Here is a 27466-nt window from a genome sequence, read left to right as displayed (position 1 = left end):
TTTTTGTAAAACAATTAACATTAAGTATATTATTATATTTTTTAATGTAGAGCTTGGAGCAGAGCTCGGAGCAGGAGCACAGGGCTGTGGAGCAATGTGATTTTACCCGGAGCAGGAGCGGAGCTGGAGCACCGAAAATTTGTAGTGCTCCACTACTCCTGATGTTTTTTATTATTATTAAATTTTCACCTTAAAATTAATTCTAAGTGAGAAGAGGCAGATAATGAAAGACTATTTGCTGTCGTAATTTTGTTAAACATGATTAATAATGACAATGACGAATAACAAACCTTACTTTAAAACTACTTATTTTTTTTAAATATATCATAAGTATACATAATAATAATAATACATATTACACCTTTGTTTCCCGAAGCGGAGCAGACCCTGGAGCGGAGCTGGAGCAAATATTAGGTCCCGGAGTGGGCAACTCAAAGAAGGGTCCGCTCCAACCCTCTGTTTTAATCCAAAGGGTTCAAAACGATCAACGAATTAGAGTTGTAGATACAATGCCGTTCTTCAGGTTTAGCTTAGTAGTTGTGGTCGTAAACGTAGATAGTAATAACGGAAATATCTTTCCATTAAAAACATCAGCTCACTGGGTGGAAACAAAATATATTAAGTAATTAAGTAAGTAGGTGCTATAAAATTTTCAACAGGACTAGTTTTTTTGTCGGGTTTGCGATGTCTAGTTTACTTCCGTTGTTCTTGGACGTCACGTTCTTCAGTCACTCGCGAGTTATGGAAGTTGTTAGGTGTATTTTTAAATGTGGGTACCTATCTGAAACCGTATTGTCTATTGAAGGAGAGATGGCATTTAAATTAGATTTAGTGGCACATATCTTGTTAGTAATGTATCCATACAACACAATTCTTAGATATTGGAGTCATGAAAGGATGATAAAAAGTACTGTATAAAAAAATGTGGCGGCGTTTTGGCACTGCCTAGGGGCGGCATTTTGTCTAGGGACGTCACTGTTTGGAGATGCCAGAAATGCCCTTTGCTAATAAAATCTGCGTGTACGGAGGCATAATTAGGAATAAACTATGACGTCCATAATAGGCGAGCGGTAAAGTGTCAATTTATGGTGTCGTGGGCTCGAATCCCGAATCTGGAAAATTCACGTGTTGTTTTTCAGCGTGATGGAGTCAGAGTATGGACCTAATGGTTTGAATAAATGTGTAACATGCATTGATCGTAGGCAGGGCTCGAAATGGAACGGAAAGCACCGGAGCGCCGTTCCGGCTCGTAAAATTTGTAAAATTATCGCTTTGTCTCGTGGAAAAAATATGTTGAGCGTCTGAGCTAGATAGGCCATAGAATAAAAAATCTGACACAATTATTTTCATAAAATACTCATACAATTTGATGACTATGTAAATATCTTCAGAAAATTTGTCGAGCGCTCCGGTTCATAAACTTTTCCATTTCGAGCACTGATCGTAGGAACAAACATGGTAAAGTAGTAGATACAAAATTTAGTAAGTAGGAGGAAGGAAAGCAAACAACAAGTTTCACTTCAGTATAATATGTTTGCCATACACACTCATTTTTTATTAACGATTTCGTAGATATTTTATCAATATTGTGTATTATGGATAATATTGATTTGATATCCCGAAGAATAAAATTTTAGGGGTAGGCGTAGCATTTGATGCATGTATGGAAAAGAATTGCCGTCGCTGATAAAGGGAGTTAAAAAGGCAATGGCTAGACAGACAGACCCCCTTTATTCGCAGATGCGAAATGTCTTTTGAATAATTTGATTGTTACGTATTATTGACAATGGCTTTCTTGCGACGCTATTTTAATAGTTGAGTAGCTTTTACAAATTTTAGTTTCAATAATAAATTGAATATTGCATTATTAAGTAAGCAAATAATTGCTAGTTATTAAGTTTTCACAACCCCTGCATACCTCCCTTTACCAAGCCTTATATTATACAGCCTTCAGCCAGGTATGCGTTTTACACCATTATCAACATAATAATATAGTATACTTTAACTAACCTAGATAGTTATTTACATCACGCACATTGATGGACGTTAAACAAAGAGATGTCATGCAGAGTTGACTGGCTGTATAGACGCATCCTCAAAATTCATGTAACTGACCGGGTGACATTGATTATTAATGTTGACGTTTTCAGTTGAATAGAAAAGGACTGAGATGCTCTGCTTAGTATTATAACCAGAAAACTACACTACCCCGGTCACATTATGAGAAAAAGTTCAGAATTTTTCAACTTGTCATCCAAGGAAAGATCAACGGTGAGGTTACAGTGATTGGCACGAGTGTAGCACCACCGAACCGTTTTCTTTTTCGTCTTCTTCTTCATTCTATCTTCTTTTATTCGTATGGTTCCTATACCATTCATCCGATTGCGATGAAATTTTGGTGACTTGTTGTGTGCACACCTGCGAAGGTTTCTGAATTAGAAAAATCACCATCTTCTTCTTCCTCATCATTCTACCTTTCTTTTATTCGTATGGTTCCTATGCCATACCTCCGATTGCAATGAAATTTTGGTGACTTGTTGTGTGCACACCCGCAAAGGTTTCTGAATTAGTACAACCATATTCTTCTTATTATTATTCTATTCGTATGCGTTCCTATACCATTCATCCGATTGCGATGAAACGTTTGTCAGATGTTGAACGCACACCCGCGAAGGTTTCTAAATTACTATTATAATATAAAATACAAAGTTTGTTTATTCCATCTAATTTTGAATTTTTTACTACATATTAATACTATTTATAACGTTTGCATATTTTGATTCGATTTTAATTTAGTGTTCTTTTGTTTGACCTTTACTCATATTAGAATTATTTTCATATTGCCATATTGTATTACACAGATATTTTAATAAGTATTAAAAAAATAATTACTTATTATTATTTTTTTAATATCTAAGATAAATGTATCCACGAAGCAACCCTGTGAAAAGCCGGGTACTTCAGCTAGTATTATTATATGTACATAATGAAAACACAAGCGCAATTAGTGTTTGAAATCAATCAATTAATTTAGTTTCCGCCGTGGAGTAGCAGTGCAGTCCAATCGTTTAGCGAATTTAGTGACATCGGGCGGTGCATGGCATGGCGTGTTCCTAATTTGTTCCCAACTTAACATTATATAATAAGTGCCGAACTTTAGATAAATTAATAAGAAAAGATTTTTTACAATTTTTAATAAAGTGAAGATATTATTCAGTTTATATTGAAAATTTTGAATATTAAAAGTCATAAAACAAATGACTAATCGTATTCTTTGAAATCATGTCAAAAAGATTTTTTTTCTGTTGGTTATAATACCTATATTATTTTCTCAGAAGTAAGTATGTTCAATAATTAGCATGTTACATTCTTAAATCTTGTGAATTATTCAATTAGTTCAAGTAAGTTACAACAAAAAATCTTGGAGTGATCCGTGACGTCGGTTGGTAATTAAAGTAATACATACCTACTTTGATTTAAAATACAAAAGCCGATTGCCAATAGTAGCTCAATTTGGTAAGTGCTTCAGTGAGTATTAAAAGCCATTACTTAAAATTTGTCGCAATTAGGTATGACTCCTTTAGCATAGTGGTATATGTGTATGGGCGCGATACCCGAGAGATGCAGGTTCGATTCATGCACTTTTTTCAAAAAGATTTTTTTTTATTGGTTATAATATATTTTCTCAGAAGTGTTTTCAAAATCATGTAGGTATGTTTACTAATTGTATATTTACTGCAGGTATATTATTACATTGTGAAAGTATGTACCTACTGTTTTTTTTTCTCGACCATATCCGATCCTGATAGGATCATATGGGCCTCCACAGAGTGGAGGTTTGTATTGACAGATTTTGTTTTTTTTACGATAAATGGATGTCAGCCACTTGCTCAACCTATTAGGTCCGTAACCTGACACACACAGATTGAAAAACAATATGTGTACTTGCCAGACCCAGGATTCGAACCTGGGACCCACGGCTTTATAGTCCAACGGTTAAGCCGCGCGGCCACCGTGGGGGTTGTATTGTTAGGTACCTATACTCATTTACCTCTGTCGAAGAGGCAGTCATCCCCACCGATTACTACCTACATTATTAATGCTTAGATTTTGTTCACATTGATTTATCGTGGATAACTACTTTTTCTTGGAGAGTATTGAAAAACAAACAGATGAATGAATCGTGAATTTATCTGCTTTTCGGATATTATCGTAGATTTGTAGGAGTAAAAGCATCTAGTCTATTTTACGTGCGTATAATTTACTTGAAACTATCTTGCACATAGTTTAATAAACATAAAACTAGAAGCCTTGTTTCCTCTTTCATTTCATGGAAACCCTTTACAGCGAAGTTCCTTACGACTTGATAAATTTCCGGTGTAAGTCGTAAAGTGTTTTCCCTACTAAAATGGTGCAATATTGTACAATATACATTGGAATCCCGATTTTTTTTCTACCGTCCGTATTTAATACAATAATACACATCTCGGTTTCTTCGTTTTCGTATTCATCACTATTGATGATTGTGAGTTGTTTTAAATATCTTGTTTATATTTAAAAATCAATCCCTGCATTGCTGAATGAACATCCTGTAACCTCCATCGCTTGGTTGGACCATTGTGTAGGCAACCGTTCTCTTAAGCGTTGACCCACTTTTCAACTGATGAACCTTTTCAAATTATTATTTTTTCTTCTGGCTATGTGGGCAAACGTTATTTTCTTCCAGAATAATGGTTTTCATCCTCTTTTCCGTCCATGAAATGCATACCATACGCCTCTAACGATTCGGTGATTAAAGCGTACATACAAAACTGGACATAGAAGTAATGTGGACACAAAAAATTGCGGACAAAGAAATGTGGTGTTTTTCAGCTTTATTTTCTTGTTCATGAGTGGCGAGGATACTACTAATAGATTATTTATACTAATAAACCCTATAAAATTCCTATAAGATTCCTTTATTTGCACGTCAGTTCTTTTCTTTTCTTTTCTTTCTCCTTTCCCCATTCAATACGCCTTCTCCCTGTCTCAATCTTTCATGGACATTCACATATTATAATGTACTTAATACAGCGCTAGAAATAAAAAAAATACGAACCGAAACGCTCGATAATTTTCCGAAAATATTAACATAGTTATGTAATTTTCTGTATATTTTATAAAAATAAGTGTGCTAGATATTTTATATGGCTTATCTATCTCAGATAGTCAAATTAATTTCTCCACGAGATGGAATGATAATTTTGGCGATTTCATGAACCGGAACGGCGCTCCGGTTCATTTCGAGCCCTGGCATAATAAGTTAATTATTTCGATCTCAGACATACCCCTTTTCGTTACATCTGGAGCGGTGATTGAAATCCTATCAGCACACTTCAATACAATATTTGAATGGCCTCTACAACGAGCCTGATTCGTCGAAGAAAGAATGAAGAAGAACATGCGGTAACGTGACAATTTCCTTTATTGAAAGCCATTTGTATTTTAAGTTATTGCATGTAATTTAATAAGTTTCAATGGAAGTGAACTATTGAGGATACATTGTGTTTCCGATATATAGAATAAAAAAAGTTTTAAAACTGACATTTATAAATTTCTCAAAATATGTTCAACATGTGGACGTTCAATTTCAGGCAAGAAAAGTTACCTATCTTCCACAGCAGCAGTAATATGTTGTTTTTTTCTTCTGCGAGCTCGCCGAACATTCCAGACTGTTCCTTATTATTCGGGATGTTTGAGGACTGGGCGGGATTTCCAATGGGCGGACTGCCAAGGGCGGCTCGTTAATTGCTTATAAGACGTGCTACACGGAATATTTAACTCAACGGAAAAGTCATATGGAACACAAGGTATAAGAGAGAATAGTTTGATTTAATAATATATTACGTTAGGAGTCCTAACTTAGGACCAATAACCTTAACTCATTCGCTGCTGACTATATAATGATTTTTTAATTAGCACCTTTAAAATTCACGTTAATTACATCGATCGGCCGCCTGGTCATTACGCGCATGTGCGTCTTCAGCGTCCAAAGTATTAAATAAAGGTTTCTCGATATCGACAAATTATGAAAAATACAAAAAAAAAATTAAAATAGTATATTTTAAAAAAAAGAATAACAGTAGGTATAAAGAGTAAAATACAAAAATTATCAAATATATTAAAGTAGGTATGTACCGAATGAGCTAATTTGGTATCCACCTAAACTCGCTCTTTTTACGCAGGTGAAATATGGACAGATGTAGGTAGGTTACTATGATTAATGAATAAGTTAGCTTTAAATTTAAATTAATATGCATCGTTATGTTAAATTCAGTCAATCGGTATACTATGTTGAGGTTCAGGTTATTCACTTTGTAGCGAAATTGGTAACTCATATTTTTGCTCATTTAATTCTATAAATTTTCAATCAAATTTCGTTATGAATGGATTTGGATCCATTATTATCTAAGTCAGTGCTCCGCAACCGGTGTGCCGCGGAGCATTGCTTAAAAAACACAAATAATTTTGTAGATATATTATACAATACTTACTTAATAGCCAAATTTGCGTACATGACTGATAATACATTTGAGCACCTGCATGAACTTAGTAAAACAATGCGAGGTCAGAATGAAAATATATTGACGTGATATGATAAATTAGAAGGAGTTAAGACAAGGATCTCTACAAATGTACCAAAGGACCTACCAGACCACCAATAGAAACAAGCAATTAATTTTGGATCCGTCTCAAAAACATTTAACTTTGCTTCAAAAGAAATTTCATCATTACTTTCATACAATCAATACGATTGGATTCGAAACCGTTTTGCAACCAATGCCGAAAAATCTATAGAAGCGCTTATGCTATTTTCTGGATTTCGGTTAATAAAGAATATCCCAGGGCTCGAAATGGACTGGTACGCACCGGAGGGAGCGCCGTTCCGGTTCATAAAATCTCCAAAATTATCGCTCCGTCTCGTGGAAATATTAATTTGACCGCCTGAGCTAGATATGTCATATAATAAAAAATCTAACAGACTTATTTTGATAAAATACATATACAATTAGATAACAACCTTAATATTTTCATAAAATTATCGAGCGCTCCGGTTCGTAAAATTTTCCATTTCGAGCGCTGGAATATCCTCGTATTTCTGACACGGCTACCAAACTAAGTAAGGCTAAAAACTTTCACGTTTATCGAAACAAGCTCAGGTATCATATTAATTAGTTATTTTATTGATAATACAAATATATGGGAAAATGTACATTTCATTCTTAGATCCTAAGTGACCAATTACGTCATAAACAATGCAAAATCTTCAACTCTACATCTATTGTCCAGGATGTTGTTGAGGTTAAAACGCCGTGCCGTGCATTAGTGTTACAAAGACAAAATAATGTTTTACAACATTCACATAGACGCCTCCAAACCAATTCGCCCCGCACCATACTTAGTCTTAGTCGAGCGTTTCACGAAGCCCTACGTTTGGATATGAAGCATAAGTATTTTTTTATGCCTGGGAATATCCCAGAATAAGATATCCAAGATACCCAAGATTGCCACGCACTAAACAATGAATAATCACAAATCACAAACAGTATCTACGGTATATCCACTAACTTGGTTCACCTTCAGAGATTAGGTCGAAACTGACTTCGGATGATCTTATAACCGCTATTATATTATTAATTTAATAATGGTTTAGCTGTGTGTATTTTATGTTTCTGTTTAAATTAGATCAACCGTATGATTGTAACATACATTTACCTTAATGTCTTCCAGTGAGACATTGCATAGAAAGGTCACATGACGTCAGTCAACGACGGCAATCAGGTAAAATGAAAGAAAACGATGAATTAGAGGGGTATTGGACACACTCAGATCCTGTTCATTTACGTTCCTAACTAGGTAGTAATACATAAATACCTCTCCACTACAGGTTGTCGTTATTGGATTTCCCCTCCCCCCAGTCATAAAAATACATTTTAACACAACGTGGAAAAATGTCACTAAGTTTCAATAATCCAATGTACAAAATATTATTTGCCTAAGGATATCATCACCAAAAATTGTATCGAGTCGCCACCAAGTGCTGTAAGAAAAATGTTTACGTAGGTAGTTTCCTCTAATTATAATATATGTAATTACTGTTTACTAATATGTTTGTCAAAAGTTTAATCAAGTACATAAACTTAACTGCGATTACCATCAGGATCGCATTTATCATAGGGCTGGGCTAAATCGGCTATAGCCCAGGGTCTCCAAATTAGTAAGCGCTCCGAGGTCTACAAATATATTTGAAAACATGTTCGGATAAACCTTGAAGCAGATAAACTAGCTGCCCCCGGACGACTGCAATAGCCAAGAAGTCGAAGTAGATAACTACTTTCAAAAAACTATGTTGCAACAAACTGCAAAAAATTATCCAACCGAAAAATTTGTATATCAGAATTAGTAAACGTCATCAATTTTGTACACAAACATTATCAGTTGAAAGATATACCTACCTACATACAGTTAGTAAGTGTGTAAGAATATTGTAGAAATACTTCACATTTTTTCAATATGATTTTTTTCATGATTTCACATTGATTATCTATAGCGATTATGATAATATCCCATCATTGATATCCTACTATTTATTTCCTCTATTTTTGGTTTAAGATTTCGGCACTGTGGTGGTACATATATATGGTTATATAATATTATGCAGATTTCGTAATACATTTTTTCCGAGAAATATTTATAACGGTCATATACGGTATATTATTCTTGATGCGACAAAAGCATATAAATTCAACTGTTCAACCCGGAAAAGTTTAATATAAGAAAAAGTACATAACGAACGTTCGCTGTTCGCTCCGACATTCGCAAAATATGTATTTTACGAGGAATGATTATTAACTACTCACCCAACTCGTCCAGTTCTTGCACTGGATTAAAAACATATTATTGAAAAACAACAACATCAACAATAATTTTCCTGCCGCGGAATTGATCCAATGAGCTACGGTTTCATAAACGGCATCTCGATCAACTTGGCTACCATAATATGGAAAAATAATTTAAATGCAAATGAGGCTACAAATGAAAACCTTTATATTTTACTTACCTACCAATTAAGAAAAATAGCAAATAAAAGTGTTGGTAAATATTTGTATTATGTTTCTGCTCTCCTCAGGTTAAATTATCATTTTCACTCCTCAGCCTCAGCAGAGAATGTGGGTCTCCACAAAGAACATCTTCTTCCAGATGGAGCCCTCTGCGATTTCTCAATAAATAACGATAAAGAAAATTTCAGTTTGACGCACCTAAGTCTCGTACTAATTACTATTTTTGTGTGGAAGGTAGAAATAACAAACAAGATTTTATATATATAAATTTGTAGTCTTCGTGGTCCTTTTTACCATCACTTTTATACGTTAGGACTCCATCTCTAAACAATAAGGTTTTATTCAATGTCTTCGGTCTCCATTTACTTAGATACGTTTTCACGAGAAACGGTTATCAATCATTTTTCCGATCGCTCTGAATAAAAATACGTACAAAAATAAAAAACAACACAATATTTTTCGAAAATAGTGGTTTCTAGGGGTTAGAAAAAATTCTCCCATCTTTAAAATTAAAAGTATTTTTTAATCAGCAGCTCGTATGAAAAAAAAACATATTTTTCAACACGGAACATGTTTTGATTTATTCCGGAACATAAATATTATAATATTGACAATTGTAGTCGAGAAATCACGACTATACCAACGTACATATTATAATAATATGTCCTCTGAAGGTTTTTCCTGCAATGGATCTGTTTTTCTTTATCGTTTCCGAACAAAGCTACTTTTAGTTATGACGTTGTTTGCCTTGGTGTTAATTCCATCGGTTTTAAATTGGCCTAAATCATGTTTTTAAATCCATAAAACTCTGGTGATAAATCAACAGGAAAAGTAAAATGTGCTTGTGTGTGGACGACACGTGCAGTAGAAGTGAAACTTTTAAAAAGTAGGTGATGTAATGGACAGATGGTGTGATTGATTTTAATAAATAAAATAGGTATCTAATTGAGTTTTAGTAGAGAGGTACTAATTATAATTTCGTTTCATCTAGGAGCATCTTAGTTAAACTCTATTTTTCACATTTTCGTTGTCAATAATATTTATTTTTTACCATATTCGATCCTAAGAAGAGCATATATGGGCCTCCACAGGGTGGATGTTATATTAACAGATTTTTTTTTTACGAGAAATTGATTTTAGCCACTTGCTCAACCTATTAAGTCCATACTCTGTGTTCAAACACATATTGAAAAACAACATGTAATTTTTTCAGACCCAGCATTTGAACCCGGGACCCACGACATTATGAATCTGACACGTAACCGCTCGGCCATTGCTAACAATAATACATAAAAATGTATAATGTGAGATATTTTCGCAAATCTAAACCTGGGGATATCGTTCAGTGGTAGAGCATATGACTGCAGATCGAAAGGTTGATAGTTCGAACCCACCCATATGCGTGTTCGGCTCAGCTGTAACTCTTTAACGGCATTTTTGATGTACCGAGTGTTAAAAAAACACCTAAAAGCACGGCATTCGACTTGTTTTTAAAAATATTACACAAAAGTGTTTACCGTGTAATTGTGGCGACATTTTCCGTTTTCCCGAAGCGCCCATGTAATCAGTTTTCCAGTAGGCGTGTCCATATGCGTGACCACGCCCAACTGCGAACACGCCTTCCAATCAATGAAGCCTTGTACACACAAAACAAAATAATTCATTCGTAACTATCAACCTCCATTCGCAGACGAAATTTATCTAAAACAATATGCAATAATAATACCTACGTATCCACAGAGAAAAGTCTTGAATAGTAAATCTGTCACAAAAAATATAATGGGCTTTTTATGTATGTAAAGACTATTGATTCTATTTTATGTTTTGCTTCATTATTTTTTCTATATACTTATTTACTGATCGAGGGTCTTCATGGTTCGATTCACATATTATATTTTATTCATTCTAAGCAAATTCTTATAAATAATAATAACCACAATATATTTTCATGTAACAAAGAAAATCGTATTATTTAGTTAATTTACATTTGTGTTCGTATATATATGTAGGTACCACATAAGTAACGATGCCAATGTAATGTTGTGTGACCCAGTGGCGAAGGGTGGAGGTAGAACTATTAAGATTTGACATACATTACTGCACACTAAACTTTGTCAGTTACCTATTATGATTTCTTTTAATTGAACTAAGAATACAATTTGCGGATGGTGCTGGTTAAATTTTGAAATTCATTAAGCCTGCCCCCCTGCCTATGCCAAACCATAATCGATAGAAAGATTCTTATATCTATAAAATATCTAAAATGCTGTATAGTTTAATGACATAATTTTAGATATTTTATATATAAACGAATATTTTTTGTCTACTAGATATCTACAATGGCTTGGATTAGGCAGTGCTTAATTGAATTTTAAAAGCTAACAAACATTATCTACTCATTGTAGTCTTAATTCAATGAAAACAAATACGTTTGACTGACAAAGTTTAGTATGCACTATTTATGTCGGATCATAACAGCCTACCTCCACCCTTTGCCAACTAACGTAACCTTCAGGCAATGATTAGTGTAAGTAAACTGATATTTTTCATTGTCAGAGTTTGAACCTTTATTTTTTTTCTCCTTGTAAAGTGTAAACCCAGAAAAAACCGTAATAATTGTAAATTTTATAAAACTTTTCATTAACTACTATCATTATTATTCAAACTTAATAATACTGTATACATACTTGATACTCGATATTACCAACTTTATAATAATCATAAATAGAGCAAATGCCACATATTTAGATAGGTACATATATTATAATATCCCTTTTCCTTTTCGTACTTGATTCTTATACCAGTAAAGTCACGTATATTCTGTGGTGTTAGTTAATTTATGAAAAGTTCATAAATGATTATTTCTGGATAGCTAAATACGGTTTTACTAAGTTTTATTAGCCTTTTCGTTTGGTCAACCAAAACTATTGCAATAATTATGATACATGAAGGTTAATTTGATTAAATTTACCATTGCATCTTCTTCTCTTGGTTTAGAAAGAGAAATTTAAAGTTGGTAATTAAAAACGTAAGTTTTGCAATTATCATAAATTAATCAAAGGCCTCAGTTCTATACCTGTACCTCCGAACTAGTATATCGATGTATGATTTTGCAGAAAAATATTTTTTAAGTACAGATCTTTTAAAATAAAACATATTATCACTCAGAGCCAATTGACATATTTTATAGTCTAAACATAATAGCAAACTGAAAATCCCAAAACTATAAACCCGAAAAATTCAATTACATTTTCTCGATGTTCGATTTTCAAAATGTCTTACAACACTTCATACAGTAATACGAACAAAAAGCCTTCGCACGAATTCGCCAAATTGTATTTCATTTAATATTCATTTGTATTTTATTTTAGTTAAAATGTATAATATTGTACAATCGGCGTAAATATACAAATTCTTCGATAACATATCAGTCAAAAAATACCACACTGAAATCAATATCTTGCAATAAATCGACTTGCGAAATCTTAATATTAATAATAAGTATACAGTTGACCATTTAAAAAGGTATCTCTAAGATAAACCAAGTTTAAAAAAACATTTGAATGTATATTTCAGTTACTAGTTAAGGCAGTTTTTCATAAAACCTTTTTTCATTTTAATAAAATAACTTTCACACAAGTATTACCTTAGGTATATATACTAAAAAATAACTATCTTGTCTACTTAATTTATTCCAAGAGAAAATTTTACTGTTATGACGGCTTAGGTATCTACTTCGTAATGAGGCTTTTCTGTGAGAATAACTAATTGTCTCAAAATAAAAATGAAAATTTAGTCAATTGAAATCTTAAGATTTGATTTTTTATAAAATAAAAAAAAACTCTTTTGTTTTATTTCAGAACTAAATGGTGCATCTACCTAGACAGGTGAGTTGATTTGACATTATTTTTCATCAATTAATTATATTAATCATGGATTTTGCAGAACTGATGAATTTTATATAATTTTACAATCGACTAACTCTCTTAAGTATTTTCCTTCTATCAAGCTACAAATGCATACATACATACATTAATATTATAGTGTTGCAGTGACTAAATTAATAATATATCATCAAAAATGGGGTCAGAAGAGAAGTCAAACGCTAATAATTATATATTTTGAGAATTTTTATAAACGTATATCTCTCAAATAAGTCGAATATTTTAACAATACTTAAGAAATTTCAGTGAATATAACAAAAGCTCAATAAAAAGCTCAAAAGCACAATAAAATTGTTGGGTTAGTTCCTAGCATAAACGGGCTTATACATAAAACTGTCGCACAAATCTTAACTTTTCAAACTCATTATATAGCAAAGTGTATGTCGTGATTATATAAATTAAAAGACATATTATAACGGACTGACTGAATATATAACTGCTATACTGAATATTGACACCCACGGTGGCCGCGCGGCTTAAGCGTTGGACTATCACGCCGTGGGTCCCAAGTTCGAATCCTGGGTCTGGCAAGTACACATATTGTTTTTCAATGTGTGTGCGAGTCAGGTTATGGAACTAATAGGTTGAGCAAGTGGCTGACATCCATTTCTCGTAAAAAACAAAATCTGTTAATACAAACCTCTACTCTGTGGAGGCCCATATGATCCTATTAGGTTCGGACATGGTCGGGAAAAAAATACTGAATATATATAACTAGTGTTTATTGAAATTTTCATTATTATTCTTATAATAAAATCGGCAATTCGATTTCTTTTTACTTCTACGGTGTCAGCATAATACCAAACACGTATGTTATTATATTTGCTTGAATAATATTATGTATACGATAAACCCCATACAAAATGTATCTAAATTATTGTTACTCTTAATTCCTCAATTAGGTAGGTACTTAGTTGTTTATCAACGTCATCGAATAGTGTATCTTCGATAGGTATATCGATTCGATTATGAAAGAATGGCAGCCTGCTTGTACACACAAAAGCTCCCAGACGCACATGTTTATTTTATTACACGATATTCTTACAATATCTTTTTTTTCTTTATAACTTTAACGTATATTTTTTATATGTATTCTTTCATTTTCTATTATTATTTATTACTTACTAAGACTATATTTCTTTCTTACTTTACATTTTAAATATATACATACACTTCTTAATTCCGCCGTCGGTCGGTGAAAATTCTTACCTGGTCAAATGGTGATGGATGAATGTTTCCTTTATCAGTAGGTATGTATAGTGTTCAGTGATATGCTAAAACCTACTACAAATGATTATCTACTGTACTGCCTGAGGAATATATCCAGCACATTGGCATTGCAGGCTTCTAACGTCCTAGCAAATAGATATTGCCAAATGTCACATTTATATCAGTCAATTAGTGACTTTTATAATCTATTTATTTATATTGGTGACAGCTCATACTTATTATTATCATTCCAACAGCTTGTTGTTTGTTTTAAAAATACTAACATCCCAATATCAATATTGTATTCAAAGTATACTTGACGTATCTAAGTATCTAGATAGTTATAACCCTAATTTAGAGTAGGACACGAACATTTTCAGGGTGAGATTAAGAAATTCAATATCAATTTTACTTTCTCAGTTTCAAGGAATTCATTAGGTATGTAATTAAATGACTGAAGTAATATAATATATCACATATTACATATACATGAGTTTTGGTGTAGGTACGTTGTTTTATAATTTCTTTCAATAGGGTCTATTTAACTTATTCAGCGTATTTCCATTGACATATTTTATTATTTTTATGTTCATTCGTTATGATATTTTTTTTTCATATTATCATGTTTTGAACGTCTTTAATTTGTTATTTGTAAAATTCATTAAATATAAATAAAAAAAAAAATATTTGAATTATAGATACTCAATCGACATGCTTAGCTCATATTAATCATACGGATGGGGTTGTTACAATCGGATAAAGTCGAGACGCTCACGGAATATTCTAATCAATGAAAAAATAATTGTTATAATTATTAAAAACAGCAAAGAAATCGCTTGCTTCCTTACTTTATGGTAGATATATTTTCTGAATAAGTATGTAGTATTTTTACCGTTAAATTACTTACTTAAATTATCATGATGGACTGGTGCCGGAGTGCTCATTTCTGAAGTCCTGGAAACAGATACGAAGACCATGCGATCCTGGCAAAAATCATCAATCGCTAACAACTATTTCTCGTAAAACATGTTAATATAATTTCCAGCCATCCATTGATACAAGATACAATAGAGTGAAAATTGTTATTAACTTATCGAAATTACAACGTTATCAGTTTGGCGTTTGTTTGCCAGTTCTATAGTAATCTAATATTCTTAAATATTTGTTCTTTTTTTTTTAATTTTAAATGCTAGTTTCAAACATTTATCGAATGTTTGAAAAAAATCTAGCGTGGTTTGCTGACAAATAGTTCAATTTTGTCAAATACAGTTTGAAATTATTACATATTGTAATAGAGTTAGTTTATAAAAAAATATATCCATAACATGGATACACCACTTGTATAGACATTAATATATTTCAATCTAGTAAATAAACGTCACTTAATTTTCTCAAGAATCGTCGCTGAAAAGGACCTGTTTAAATTCTGTATAAGGGAAACTCCACCCCCTTTTCAGCGCCGTTTCTCATTGGTACGTTTCCGCTACAATGTAATACATTTTACGTTCAATCTTTTTATAATGACTTCGTCTAGTGATGTAATAGTTTAGTGGTTTTAATAGTGTTGAAATGAAAATATGAAAATATCAACAAAAAATAAAACATAATCGAAATTATTACTATATTATTACGTCCTTGCAAGTAAGATTGTTGCTAACATCATAATATTAAGCTCACATGGTTTCATTATTTATATTTATAAACTTTCAGTGATATCTTTTCATATTTACCGTATTTTCAAAATCACCTGTGTGGTATCTATAGTCTATGCCTGTGTGCTAATTTGGTGACCATAAATTGTATTGAAATTTGTGGTGGTCCGGTGTTGCGAATGTCTGGTTCTCATACCCTTGGCCCTCATAAGGGGGGAGGGCTGACAGGGCTCTGGCGTGGGGGCCCGGGCTTAGGAGGGGCCCGACGTGATGGGTCGACAAGATAAGTGAGATAAACGCACATTGAAAATTCGTTCTAGTAGTAAAAAAGTCGCCTAAAAATATGTGGTCATGCGTAACAATTTTTTATTGTTGTGTGACAACTCCATAATTCAAGTAAATGTTTTGAAAAATACAAAAATCGATAAATAATTTTACCCCGAACACCTTTTGGGAAATGCTTGTGTAGTGTCACATTGCCTTTAACCTTAGCGATAGGTAGGGGGGCGCCAAAGATTCTAGCCTGGGGACCCATGCTCATACCTACAATATTCATCCAAAAAACTAACTTTTTTGTCGGTGATGCTATCGACTAATTATTACAGACAATTCCTCGTCATGTTCAATTTATATACCTATTATATAATTATCGTCTAAATATGATAATATAAGGCTGTATTATTTTTAACAAATTTTAATATAGAATTCAATATAACTTCCTCAACATAGTCGTACAGAATAATACACTTTTTTTTTGAATTATTAATAACCATGCCCTTGCTTTTTCGTACAAGGTGGTTGTTAGTAATTTTGAACAATCACAAACACCCAGGCTTTGAGAAAACACACATGAATATTGTGTCCTGACCGGGAATCGAACCCAGAACTCTCGAGCGGAAGGCAAGCGCTTTGCGCACTGCACAACAAGAGCCGCCTACTTAACAATTTTTGTTTTACATTTAAAATCTTGAAAAAACTTATTCTAAGATTGTAATCTTATCTATCGGTTTAATTAGCAAATATATTTCTTAACTTAGAAATATTTAAGTTTCTGGTTTTTTCGTCGCATATAAAGCTAGTTATTTTGAAAACTTGTTGTCTTTATTATTATTATTATTAGATTGTTTCCACTGTCTCCTCTTCTTTCGCTTTTAAATATAGGTACATAAAATACAAATTATGTTGTCTGTGAGACATAGTATACATTTAAAAAGTTTACTTGTAATCCTTTCGCTGTTAAATACTAGTTACATAAAAAACATTCACTAAAATTTTCATTAAATAAAATACCCTATTTAAATATTACGGAAAGTTAATTAGTTTATTTAATGTTAGTTATTCATTCTTCCATTAATATTAAATTTTTATCTTGATCATTTTTTTATATAAATATGAATAATATTTAAATAAATATTTCTAAACGCCTACTATTGAAACAGTATGTTTTATTAGCGGTTTATTATGTTAGTTATAAAAGTTAACCGTTCAATTGATATTGTATAATAATATATTTAAATCATATTTGACTTTTTTTGTACAGATACGTTTCTCCCCTTCAACTTGGATCGCGAAATGATGTTAGTTTATATAGAATCATTCTCAAATACTTTGACTACGACATTCTGTCTTACTTCTATTTTTCTTCGAATAGTTAGGTCGTTACTCGTTTCTGTTACTATACCAATACACATTCGATAATTATATAATATCATGCTCATTATAAATAATTACAAGATAAAAAGAACTTTTTATATAAACGTTTTTAAATTCTGTTGAACCATATAAACTTGACTTGACTAGCTTAAACGATCAAAAACATTTGTACTTGACATGTCATGTTGATTTCCACAGTAACGCACGTATATATTAATAATTTAGTTGCTAGGACCCCAACCAATAATGGTGTCAAAATAACTTTTCGTATAAAACAGAATTTACTGAAAATGAATTCAATTCTACGTAAAGATCGCTAAAAGTATTAAAAGAATGCATTGGCATCGTGTTCTGATATATTCTAAAAGTTTCAAATGTCTAGCTAGTCGGGAAGTTACTTAAAAATCGATTGCAAGATTTGTAACGGACAAAAAACCACCGGATAAATAAGAATACGAGCTAAGAAAAACGTAGTAAAATAATAAACATTGTTTATGGTTCGAAACAGTTTTCTGCCATATTACTTGTTTATATTAATGTGTCTGAATTGAATATTTTACTTTATGTTTATACCTTCGTAGAAATATTTTTAAATATTTCCGAAAAATGGTTACATACGCATAGCATCACTATAAGGTGCATAATTATAAACTATTTTTTAATTAAACCATTTATGTTATTCAACGAATAATTCACAAGATTTGAGAATATAACATTCCATATATTGAACATACATAACTTGGAATTATTAATTGTATTGCAGAAAAAAATATTCTTTGATCGCAGCTCTTAAAAATTAGGTAATAAATTTATTTTATTTAATTTTGCTAATTGTTATTTCCACATTCTAACAATATTGTGTAAATACACATAAATGCAAGTATACTTGGGCATGTCTTAAGTTAAATTATCTTATTATTTATATCGTCAATGACTAAAGCGTATTAACACATTTTTCTTCTGCTTGTACCTACAATATAATATAATTTAGAAATATCTCAGAAACATAAATTGAAAAAAATCTTGAATAAAATATGGTATCGGACGGGACTCGAACCTGCACCCATCAGTCTTTCACCTACAATATAATATAATTTAGAAATATCTCAGAAACACAAATTGAAAAAATCTTGAATAAAATATGGTATCGGACGGGACTCGAACCTGCACCCATCAGTCTCCGGTGAAGGCCCACTATATTCAGGCCGTGATACGAAGCTGTAAACTTCGATGGTAGTGCTATTTATTGCTCATACTTAAAATTTAATGCAATGTGGTAAACTGTTTGTAGAAAATGATGATAGTTGCATACTGAAATAAATGGTAATAATTTGAATAGAATAAAATCGTCATTTATTGAACACAGGTTACGACATTGCATTCGAATATATGTAATCAATAACTAGCACTGCCATAGTATTTCACAATTCAGTGTCACGGCCTTGACTTCAGCCCATATGCTTTACCAATTTAGCTATATACGCCTTATCTAATAAGAATTTAACTAATATTCATGCAACTGAAACATTTCAAATATCTTTAATAGGCTTCCAACAATATTTTTTTTGGATCAAGGTACAATTGGTAGGTACCTAGGTACTTATTTTGATTCATGACCAGCGTCCAGATCTGTTTTTAAAGATTTTTCTAATATGTATGTTTTAATGTGTTTCCAAATTATGTATGTTCAATAAATAATATTAAAATTTCAACTCTTGTGAATTATTCATTGAATAAAAGTAGATCAGTTTATTGTTGAATAAGGCTGAAGTTGCATTTTAATATGAATACGTTACATGAACACAGATGTTGCATTTCACTGCACATACAGCCTTGGTCATCAGAGATCCTCATTTCTCTATGGTTTCTCGTTAAATGCTGAAAATACATTAACTACTTTTTGATGATAAAGGTTTTATTCCCTCGTAAATGCATAACTATTTTGTTACAATATAGTTTATTAACTGTGGAAAAATAATGATATTCTATCATTTAATTTTTGTTTATTTGGTTTGTTATGTCTAATTGTATGTAGGTACAAGACTTAGAAAAAAAATAAGTTCTCTAATTCATTTCACCGCATTTAAGTTGCATATTAATCGATGTATTAAACGCAAACGTGACAAAATCAAATCTTGTTTGTTTGAACATCTGGGTTTTGTGAAAGCTCGAATGACATTTCGTTGATATCACTGAAAAGCGCGCAGCTGTCGCTCAAAAGCTACGATTGGACGAGCTTTTCAGGCTGTATTATTATCCTGCTCCATACAAATTCACTACATTCGTTTCCACGTAGATATGCATGTATATATCTACTTCTGCATTGTATTTACGTTTACGATGTCATATTATAATCGATTATTCGATATGTTATGAAATAATAAATCACATTTCTCCTGTCAGTGAAATAGGTTCGGCTGTTATTAGTTGGCTACTTACTAGTATAATGATATAATATAATATTTTTTTATAATTTTAGGTATATTACCTATTCCAAGTGTTGAAAAAACCATCAATCACAATTATCATATCACACTCAATTATTCGAGCACAGGACAAGTACACAATTGTACCTTCTGAATCATTTCATCGTAACGGTTCGCGTCTCTCGACACATTTGACCTGTAGCGCGTAGATGTCTCTTGCAGCATCGCCGCATTGTGAGGTGAGTGTCATCCACGACGATAGAATCCAGGCGGATATTCCACATTAACGCCATTACTATATTGTCAATCATTATTTAAATTAAAGGTCGTACATGGCGGTCAAATCTCTATTAAGTGGATTGTTTTATACTTAAAACATTCTTAACTATTATTTTATTTGTATTGACAAATAAAACATAATTTATACAATATGTCAAAAATATTTTTAAATATGTCTTTAGAATTACAATTCATTAAAAAATGTAATAACTATCTGTATCTAAGGTAAATTCTTTTTATCGTTAAATTATTTTAAAATATTGTCGCTTTAAAGCTATTATTCTAGAGTATTATGAGAGTAGGTACATAACATTGAAAGCATAAAATTATTTGATGTGCGATATAAAAAAAAATATCATACTTATTACGTATATTGTATTGTTTTCATTCAAATGATATGTTTAGTTTCGATAAACATTTAAATTGTCTTTGAAAATTAGTGTCACTCAAGAGTAACCGTCTAGCCAAGCTTTTAAGCGAGCTTTTTCAATAATGGTTCAGAGACTTGTTGTAGATGCAGTAATATCCATATCTTTGCAGTAAGCACCTCATCTCGGGAGTATAGATCGATTCAAAACGTGGTAACTTTTAGTAAGTATGTCATTGGCATTGATTGGCATAGTAATATGACGATTCATCCATCCTGTATGAGAAAATAAAATAGTAGTTGGCAACGTTTGTTCAGAATTGTTGATTCTTGGAATTTGGTTAGAAATTATGCATAGAAACATTCCACTAATTTATTCCTATATATATGCAGTACTTACCTATATTTACTAGTAATGTAATGTATATTGAAAAACGTTTATAAATACTGTAATGTTCTTTTATTGATGTATTCTTAAGGCTTTAATTATTCAATTACCATTTACTTATTATAATTATAGTGATGATAGGCCATTAAATATTTTATAAATCCAGAGGTACTACAAAAAAATGCTGAAGGAATATTGTAAAAGATTTTTTGTAGAATTTCGTGAATAATGTTTGCATAATATAAGTGGATATGATAAAGGTAACTAAATAAAATGAATACTGCCCTACTGGTTATGTTATTATTTCTACTTCACTTAGCCGCTCTGTTACCAATAAAACACGAATTGTTGTGATAACAATGAAAATAATTCTGAATGTCTGTCCATCTTTGTTACTATGTACGCAATGTAGATTATTTTCCTTTATTTGTGTAATTATATTTGTTTTTTTATCAGATTGCAACATTGTTGTTGCCTAGAACAAATAAAAATAAAATAACGTCTCAGAGCGCACGCCAGGCTATGTGAAAAAATTCGAAATTGGAATGCTCCTCTCGTTCGAAATTTTCTTCCTCTTCGAACATCTTCCCGCGCAATCGCAAAATGTACGGAGTACGCGTTTTCTTCTCGAGAATTGTGCGCGCGACGGTTTCCACCGTCTCCCTCTAAATGCAGAGCCAGATTAGTTGTTTTTTCCGATGTCTCGGAGAAAAATGTATCTTCCAAGCATGAAAAGCGAACTGATAAGTAGTAATCACTTCTTTTTTAAAACCGTTTAAACAAGCAGATACTTATAAAGTGAATAAAAATGTGATTATTGATAATCCACATGTAAAGATAGAAAAATTGAGAAAAATATGATGATTTCAACCCTACATGAGTAGTATTTTGATAATAACGTATTCTCTTTTTTGGGAAATGTGCCGGGATTTCGGAAGAAAATTTATGTTTCTCAAATAAGGGTTGCGACTCGAAAAAAAATGGGAAGCCGTATTATGCTATAAATAAAATATAAAAAAATATATTAACCGATAAAAATATAAATTTTCTAATATGTTATAAAAAAATACTTGAAATCACCTTAATCACCAAGGTATTATTTCAAATTCCGTTAATTGGTTGTGATGTTTTCGCTTATGCGATGATAGCTTATCGCTGTAGCATGTATGTAGGTACATGCATTTGTTCAAGGCGTTCAGTGCGATCATCGCATATGTAAAATCACACCATTAGCTTAATTATTGATAAAGTACACCATCCTGATTGCGATGGATGTCGGTGCAAGATCCACTTTTTCCCAAATATGCATGTTTCGGAAGTTGGTTTAAATATTCAAGAAAGCTCAACTCTGAAGTTTTGAGTATTCATTGGATTATAAATACTTTATTAAAATATCTTTATTTTTTTTTTTGTAAAATTGTAATTACTTAACTTACTACTAAAGACTAATAATTTTTGTTCGTATTTCATTGATAATACCCAGATTCGTAATTAGGGTCAAGCTTTAAAATATTTTTGATTAAACCCGAAAATAGCTGTCATACTCTTGGATCGTTTAGTTACAAAACTGAAATACCTGACAAAATAAGCTTTTAAGCGATCATTTATATAAGATCTTTAAAAACTCAAGTAGCTTATATTGTGTATTAGCTGTTTACTTATGCTTGGAAGATTCTCGTTTTCTCGAAACAGTGAACAAAGGAGCAATCCTTTAAACGCATTGTATGAAATTATATAGGATAATCATCATCAGTGACGTCCCGTGGGGGCAGGCAGATTGAGCGTCGCTTGGGGGCGGCGGTTGCTCGAAGGGCGGCAAATCAAGGAGAATCATTTGGTATATTATATAGAAACAGCTACCAAATTTAGTTAAAACGAAAATATCTACCCATTAAAAAAACAGCTCACTGGTTGGAAACAAAATATATTTATTAAAACAAAAGGTTTAATGTGACTGTGGTTTTTTGTCGGGTTTGCAATGTCTAGTTTACTTCCGTTGCCCTTCGATGTCTTTGGTGACCAGAAACGACACGTGCAGATTTGCGAATAATTACAGTCTGACTAATTAACCATGGCGCATGGAAGTTGCGTTGGCCCTCAAAACTAAAGATGTCAACGATTTGAGTCTATATCGAAGTGTCGCGCCGCTATTATATCTTAAACCTTAGCGATCTCAAGCTAAAAACTAATATCATTACAAATGTTTCCAAGTTTAAGACCAAAAGCGACAAGGATCGCCCTTAATTCCTCAAGACAGAGTAAATTAATGTACTTCAAAAATGACATGTAAGAATAACCAACATCAAAAAAATCCCCACTTTTAGGAGAAAATATTTTAAATTTAATTTTTTATGTTTTTTATTATTATTTTACACATTTCTTAGATATTGGAGTCATGAAAGGATGATAAAAAATACTGTATAAAAATGGGGCGGAATTTTGTCTAGGGATGTCACTGGATCCACATCATGACCCCCTCAACAAGGGGCTAACAGGTCTCTAGCCTGGGGGGCCTGGTGAGGCAGGTCGAATAGTTAAGTGAGATAAACCCACACAAAAAAGTTGAGCAGAATTTTATTTTACAATTATTTTTGAAGTTATACTTCTTTATGCGCGTTTAGAAAATCATATCGGAGTGTATTTTTGGCGTGTGACATGTAACACATAATTTATTTTTTCACGCGAAAAAAATCGCATTCGATTGGATTCGAACCACGATTGTTCGGTTATCAGCCGAACGCATTGCCTTTACGCCACAGTATGATAATGCAATCGTGATGATTATACAGTATAATATTATAATTTAGAATTGTTCCGTTCCCTAAGCAGCGAATTTATTATTATATGTACGAAGAATTGTTCCGTTGCCTAAGAAACGAATTTATTATTGTTGGCCAAAATAAAATAAAAACAACAAGAAATAATTAAAGTGTCTAGAATAAACCACCGGCATTCCAATAAGCGGCCCTCCTTTACTCTAGTTTTTATTGATATGGGGCTATTAAAACGTCAATTCTATCTTATATCATACTTTATTATTTGACAAATCTGAAACATGACTTTAATAGTTTTTCAGATTTAATCGTTTTCTTCTTAATTTTGTTAATAAGAAAATTATTGGTTGTGGAAAAACTATGTTTATTGTGGTGCCTATATGCTCCGCCTATAAGAGAAGTAGTAATTTTATTATAAGATAAGATAATATGAATATTATTACGTAACAAAAGAAAATATTATTCAAGGTACGTGAACGAAATGCTGTAATTATCGAGGAAAAAAAATTAGTAAAAAAATACCCAAATATATAATAAAGTTACTATAATGTACGTATTGTGAGGGAAATTCTACTTTTCTAGCAAATTATTTCAAAAGAAAATCAAAACAGTTGTCAGAGTTCCGGTGACTTCGACGTGCAAATTTTAAATGAGCCGGATCCGCTGGCGAGGGGGGGTTTATACTCCTACGATATTTTATAGTGTGGAAATGCGCATGCGCGAATTTTTAGGGCGACCATTTTTTTCACAGAATGTCTTTTGTTTTCGATTTTTCTCAGAGCGGCTGTCAAAATCGTTTTCCATTTTCAAATAACTACGGGGAGATTTCGATATCATATTTGCAATTCTTTGGTCGAGGAATAATATTAAAAAAATTAATTTAAAAACTTTCCTTAATGGTTTTCATATTCCAATATAATAATATTATAGATATTGCCCGTGAGTGCCAACTGAAATTCAGATCACATCGACTGCATGGCTTTCAACTACAATACAATATAATCCAATAATATGTACTATCGCCAAATACATCGTTTGATCGTGGTTGCATTAAACATTGTATTATCTTGCTAAAGCTCTGTAAGCCAGATAAAAGAGTGTATTTTTATTTATTTTTTCACACTCGATTGGATTCGAACCACCGATTGTTCGGTTATCTGCCGACTCACCACCTTTACGCCACGGTATGGTACTGCGATCGTGACGATTATACAGTATAATATTATAGTTTAGAATTTTTCCGTTGCCTACGCAGCGAATTTATTATTTTTGCCATTTGCAATTCCTTATGTAAACAAACTATTACACGTCAGAGTGACAGTTGGTACTTTAAAAATAAAAACAACGAAAAACCATTAAATAATTTAGTAATATAAGTGTATAGAAATAAACCAACGGCGTTCCAATAAGCGGTCCTTTTTCCTGAGTGTGTAATTTTACAAGATAATTAAGAGCTAGTCAAAGAATCTAGTTTATCACATGTTTTGTTTTTGTGTACATAAGTACACACACCGATAATTTTTTGTGTGTTTCCCAATAAAAATGATTATTTATCCAATATGGCGAAGGGTCGCATGTTACTTGGCTATCATAAAAGAGCGTCTCGATCTGTGCTCAATGACGTCCCGTGGGGGTAGGCAGAATGAACGTCGCTTGGGGGCGGCAGTTACTCGAAAGACGGCAAATTGAGGAGAATCATTTGGTATATATAGAAATAGGTAGGTACCATAGCTTAGCTAAAATTCAGCTTATTGGTTGGAAATAAAATGTATTAATTAATAAAATAGGTTTAACAGGACGATATTTTTTTGTCAGGGTCGTGATGTATGGTTTACTTCCGTTGTCCTTGGACGACACGTCCTTGGTGAGCAGCAATGACACATGCAAGTTGTCAGGTGTAGTATTTTTAAATGTATCTGAATCCGTGGGCTCTCAATATTGTCTATTAAAGTAGAGATGGCATTTAAATTAGGTTTAGTGGTATATTTTGTTAGTAATGTATCCATACAAGACCTTTCTCAGATATTGGAGTCATGAACGGATGATAAAAAATACAGTATAACAAAATGGGGCGGTATTCTGACGCTGCCTAGGGGCGGCATTTTGTTTAGGGACGTCACTGCATCATGAGTATATATATATACTTGAGGGTTGGCAATATTTCCAAGTAACATTTCGCTTTCTATCCAACACAACCTCACATAATATTATTGAGTTTTCCTGCATTATTTTAGTTTGAAGTTGAAAAAATAACAACACAATTAATTAGTACCCATTTGAAGTCAATAATTTCGTTACTTACCCAGATGTTATACCTACAACCTAACTCATTCATTGTGGACCTGTTAATTACTAATTAATTACCATATTTAAATAACATGCCAATAATATTTTATTATATTTTAAAACCCACGGTGGCCGCGCGGCTTAAGCGTTGGACTATCACACCGTGGGTCTCAGGTTCGAATCCTGGGTCTGGCAAGTACACATATTGTTTTTCAATTTGTGTGTGACTCAGGGTATGGACCTAATATGTTGAGCAAGTTGCTGACATCCATTTCTCGTAAAAAACAAAATCTGTTAATACAAACCTCTACTCTGTGGAGGCCCATATGATCCTATTAGGATTGGACATGGTCGAAAAAAAAATATTTTATGGCCATCTAATGGCAACGCAATAGTTGCGTTGGACGCACATACTGAGTTAAGGTCGATTTCGTCTTACTACATTCTCATTTAAAAATTTATGGTTCATATTAAATTACAACAATGTGCATTTCTCAAAAGGAATCTAAAATAAAACACTCAATATGAGTAAATTGTCAAATTTTATTTGACATAATGTTTATAAAAATAGGATCGATAATGAGTAAAAGTCATACTGACAGTATGTCACTAATGTGATAACGTCTTAAATGATACTGGTTTGAAGACTGTATAAAATTTGTGGAAAAGCTATAAAAAATAATAAAAAAAAACTTCTCATATGGTTAGTAATTAATTCGCCTTCCATAAGGCTCCTATGTAAAAAACTAAATCAGGCTAATTAGGGTGAAAGTAAATTAATTCATAATCGGCCTCACGTATGCTAATGGTTTAATACATTTTCTGAATGATCTAAAAATATGAAACACTATATTTTATACTAAAATTTGAAAACATTTCTTGAATACACCCACTAGAAATACATTTTAAAATGAAATACGACACCCGACGGGACTGGACCCTGTAACCGCTGGATTCGCGCCAGTGTACTCTATTGATCAAATTTAAGTTCGTGTTCAGCAGTGGCGAAGGGTGCCTTTTGGAAACAGGTAGGCTGTGGAGAAAGCACACTTGTTATATGCATTTACGAGAAATAAGAAGATAATCCGACATAACTACTGATGAATAGGTAGGTACACAAAAACCGATGAAATTTCAAAAGCTCACTGATGGTATAAAATTAAGCAATTAATTTGAATTATGTATTTTCCTAAATATAAACGCAAGATGCGCTAAAATATATATTGAAAATATCCATTGTTGTGAATCTGTTCCATAACAATTTTTAATTTAACCCGTAAACTAGATATTTTAAAATACTTCTATATTTAAAACACAGACTTAGATACAATATCAGATTTCAACTTACATAATTGGCTGAATAGATTGTCTTAGTCTATGAATAAAC

At 32.3% G+C, this 27466-nt stretch overlaps 1 protein-coding gene across 2 annotated transcripts in view; it reads left to right on the top strand.

The window, feature by feature from the left end:
• FoxP (forkhead box transcription factor P) overlaps positions 1 to 27466 on the top strand; it is a 131181-nt gene that overhangs the window by 28060 nt on the left and 75655 nt on the right. For both annotated transcript variants that reach the window (XM_085954402.1, XM_085954400.1), the window contains exon 2: positions 12962 to 12988. In XM_085954402.1, coding sequence (XP_085810528.1) covers positions 12968 to 12988 — 21 coding nt within the window. In that variant the 5' untranslated portion in view covers positions 12962 to 12967. The remainder of the gene's footprint in view (positions 1 to 12961; positions 12989 to 27466) is intronic.

The sequence above is a fragment of the Rhyacophila brunnea genome, unplaced genomic scaffold, assembly GCF_057557595.1.
Source record: "Rhyacophila brunnea isolate RB1 unplaced genomic scaffold, BYU_Rbru_1.0 scaffold_4, whole genome shotgun sequence".
Taxonomy (NCBI): Eukaryota; Metazoa; Arthropoda; class Insecta; order Trichoptera; family Rhyacophilidae; genus Rhyacophila; species Rhyacophila brunnea.
This window is presented reverse-complemented; position numbering and strand designations above follow the sequence as displayed.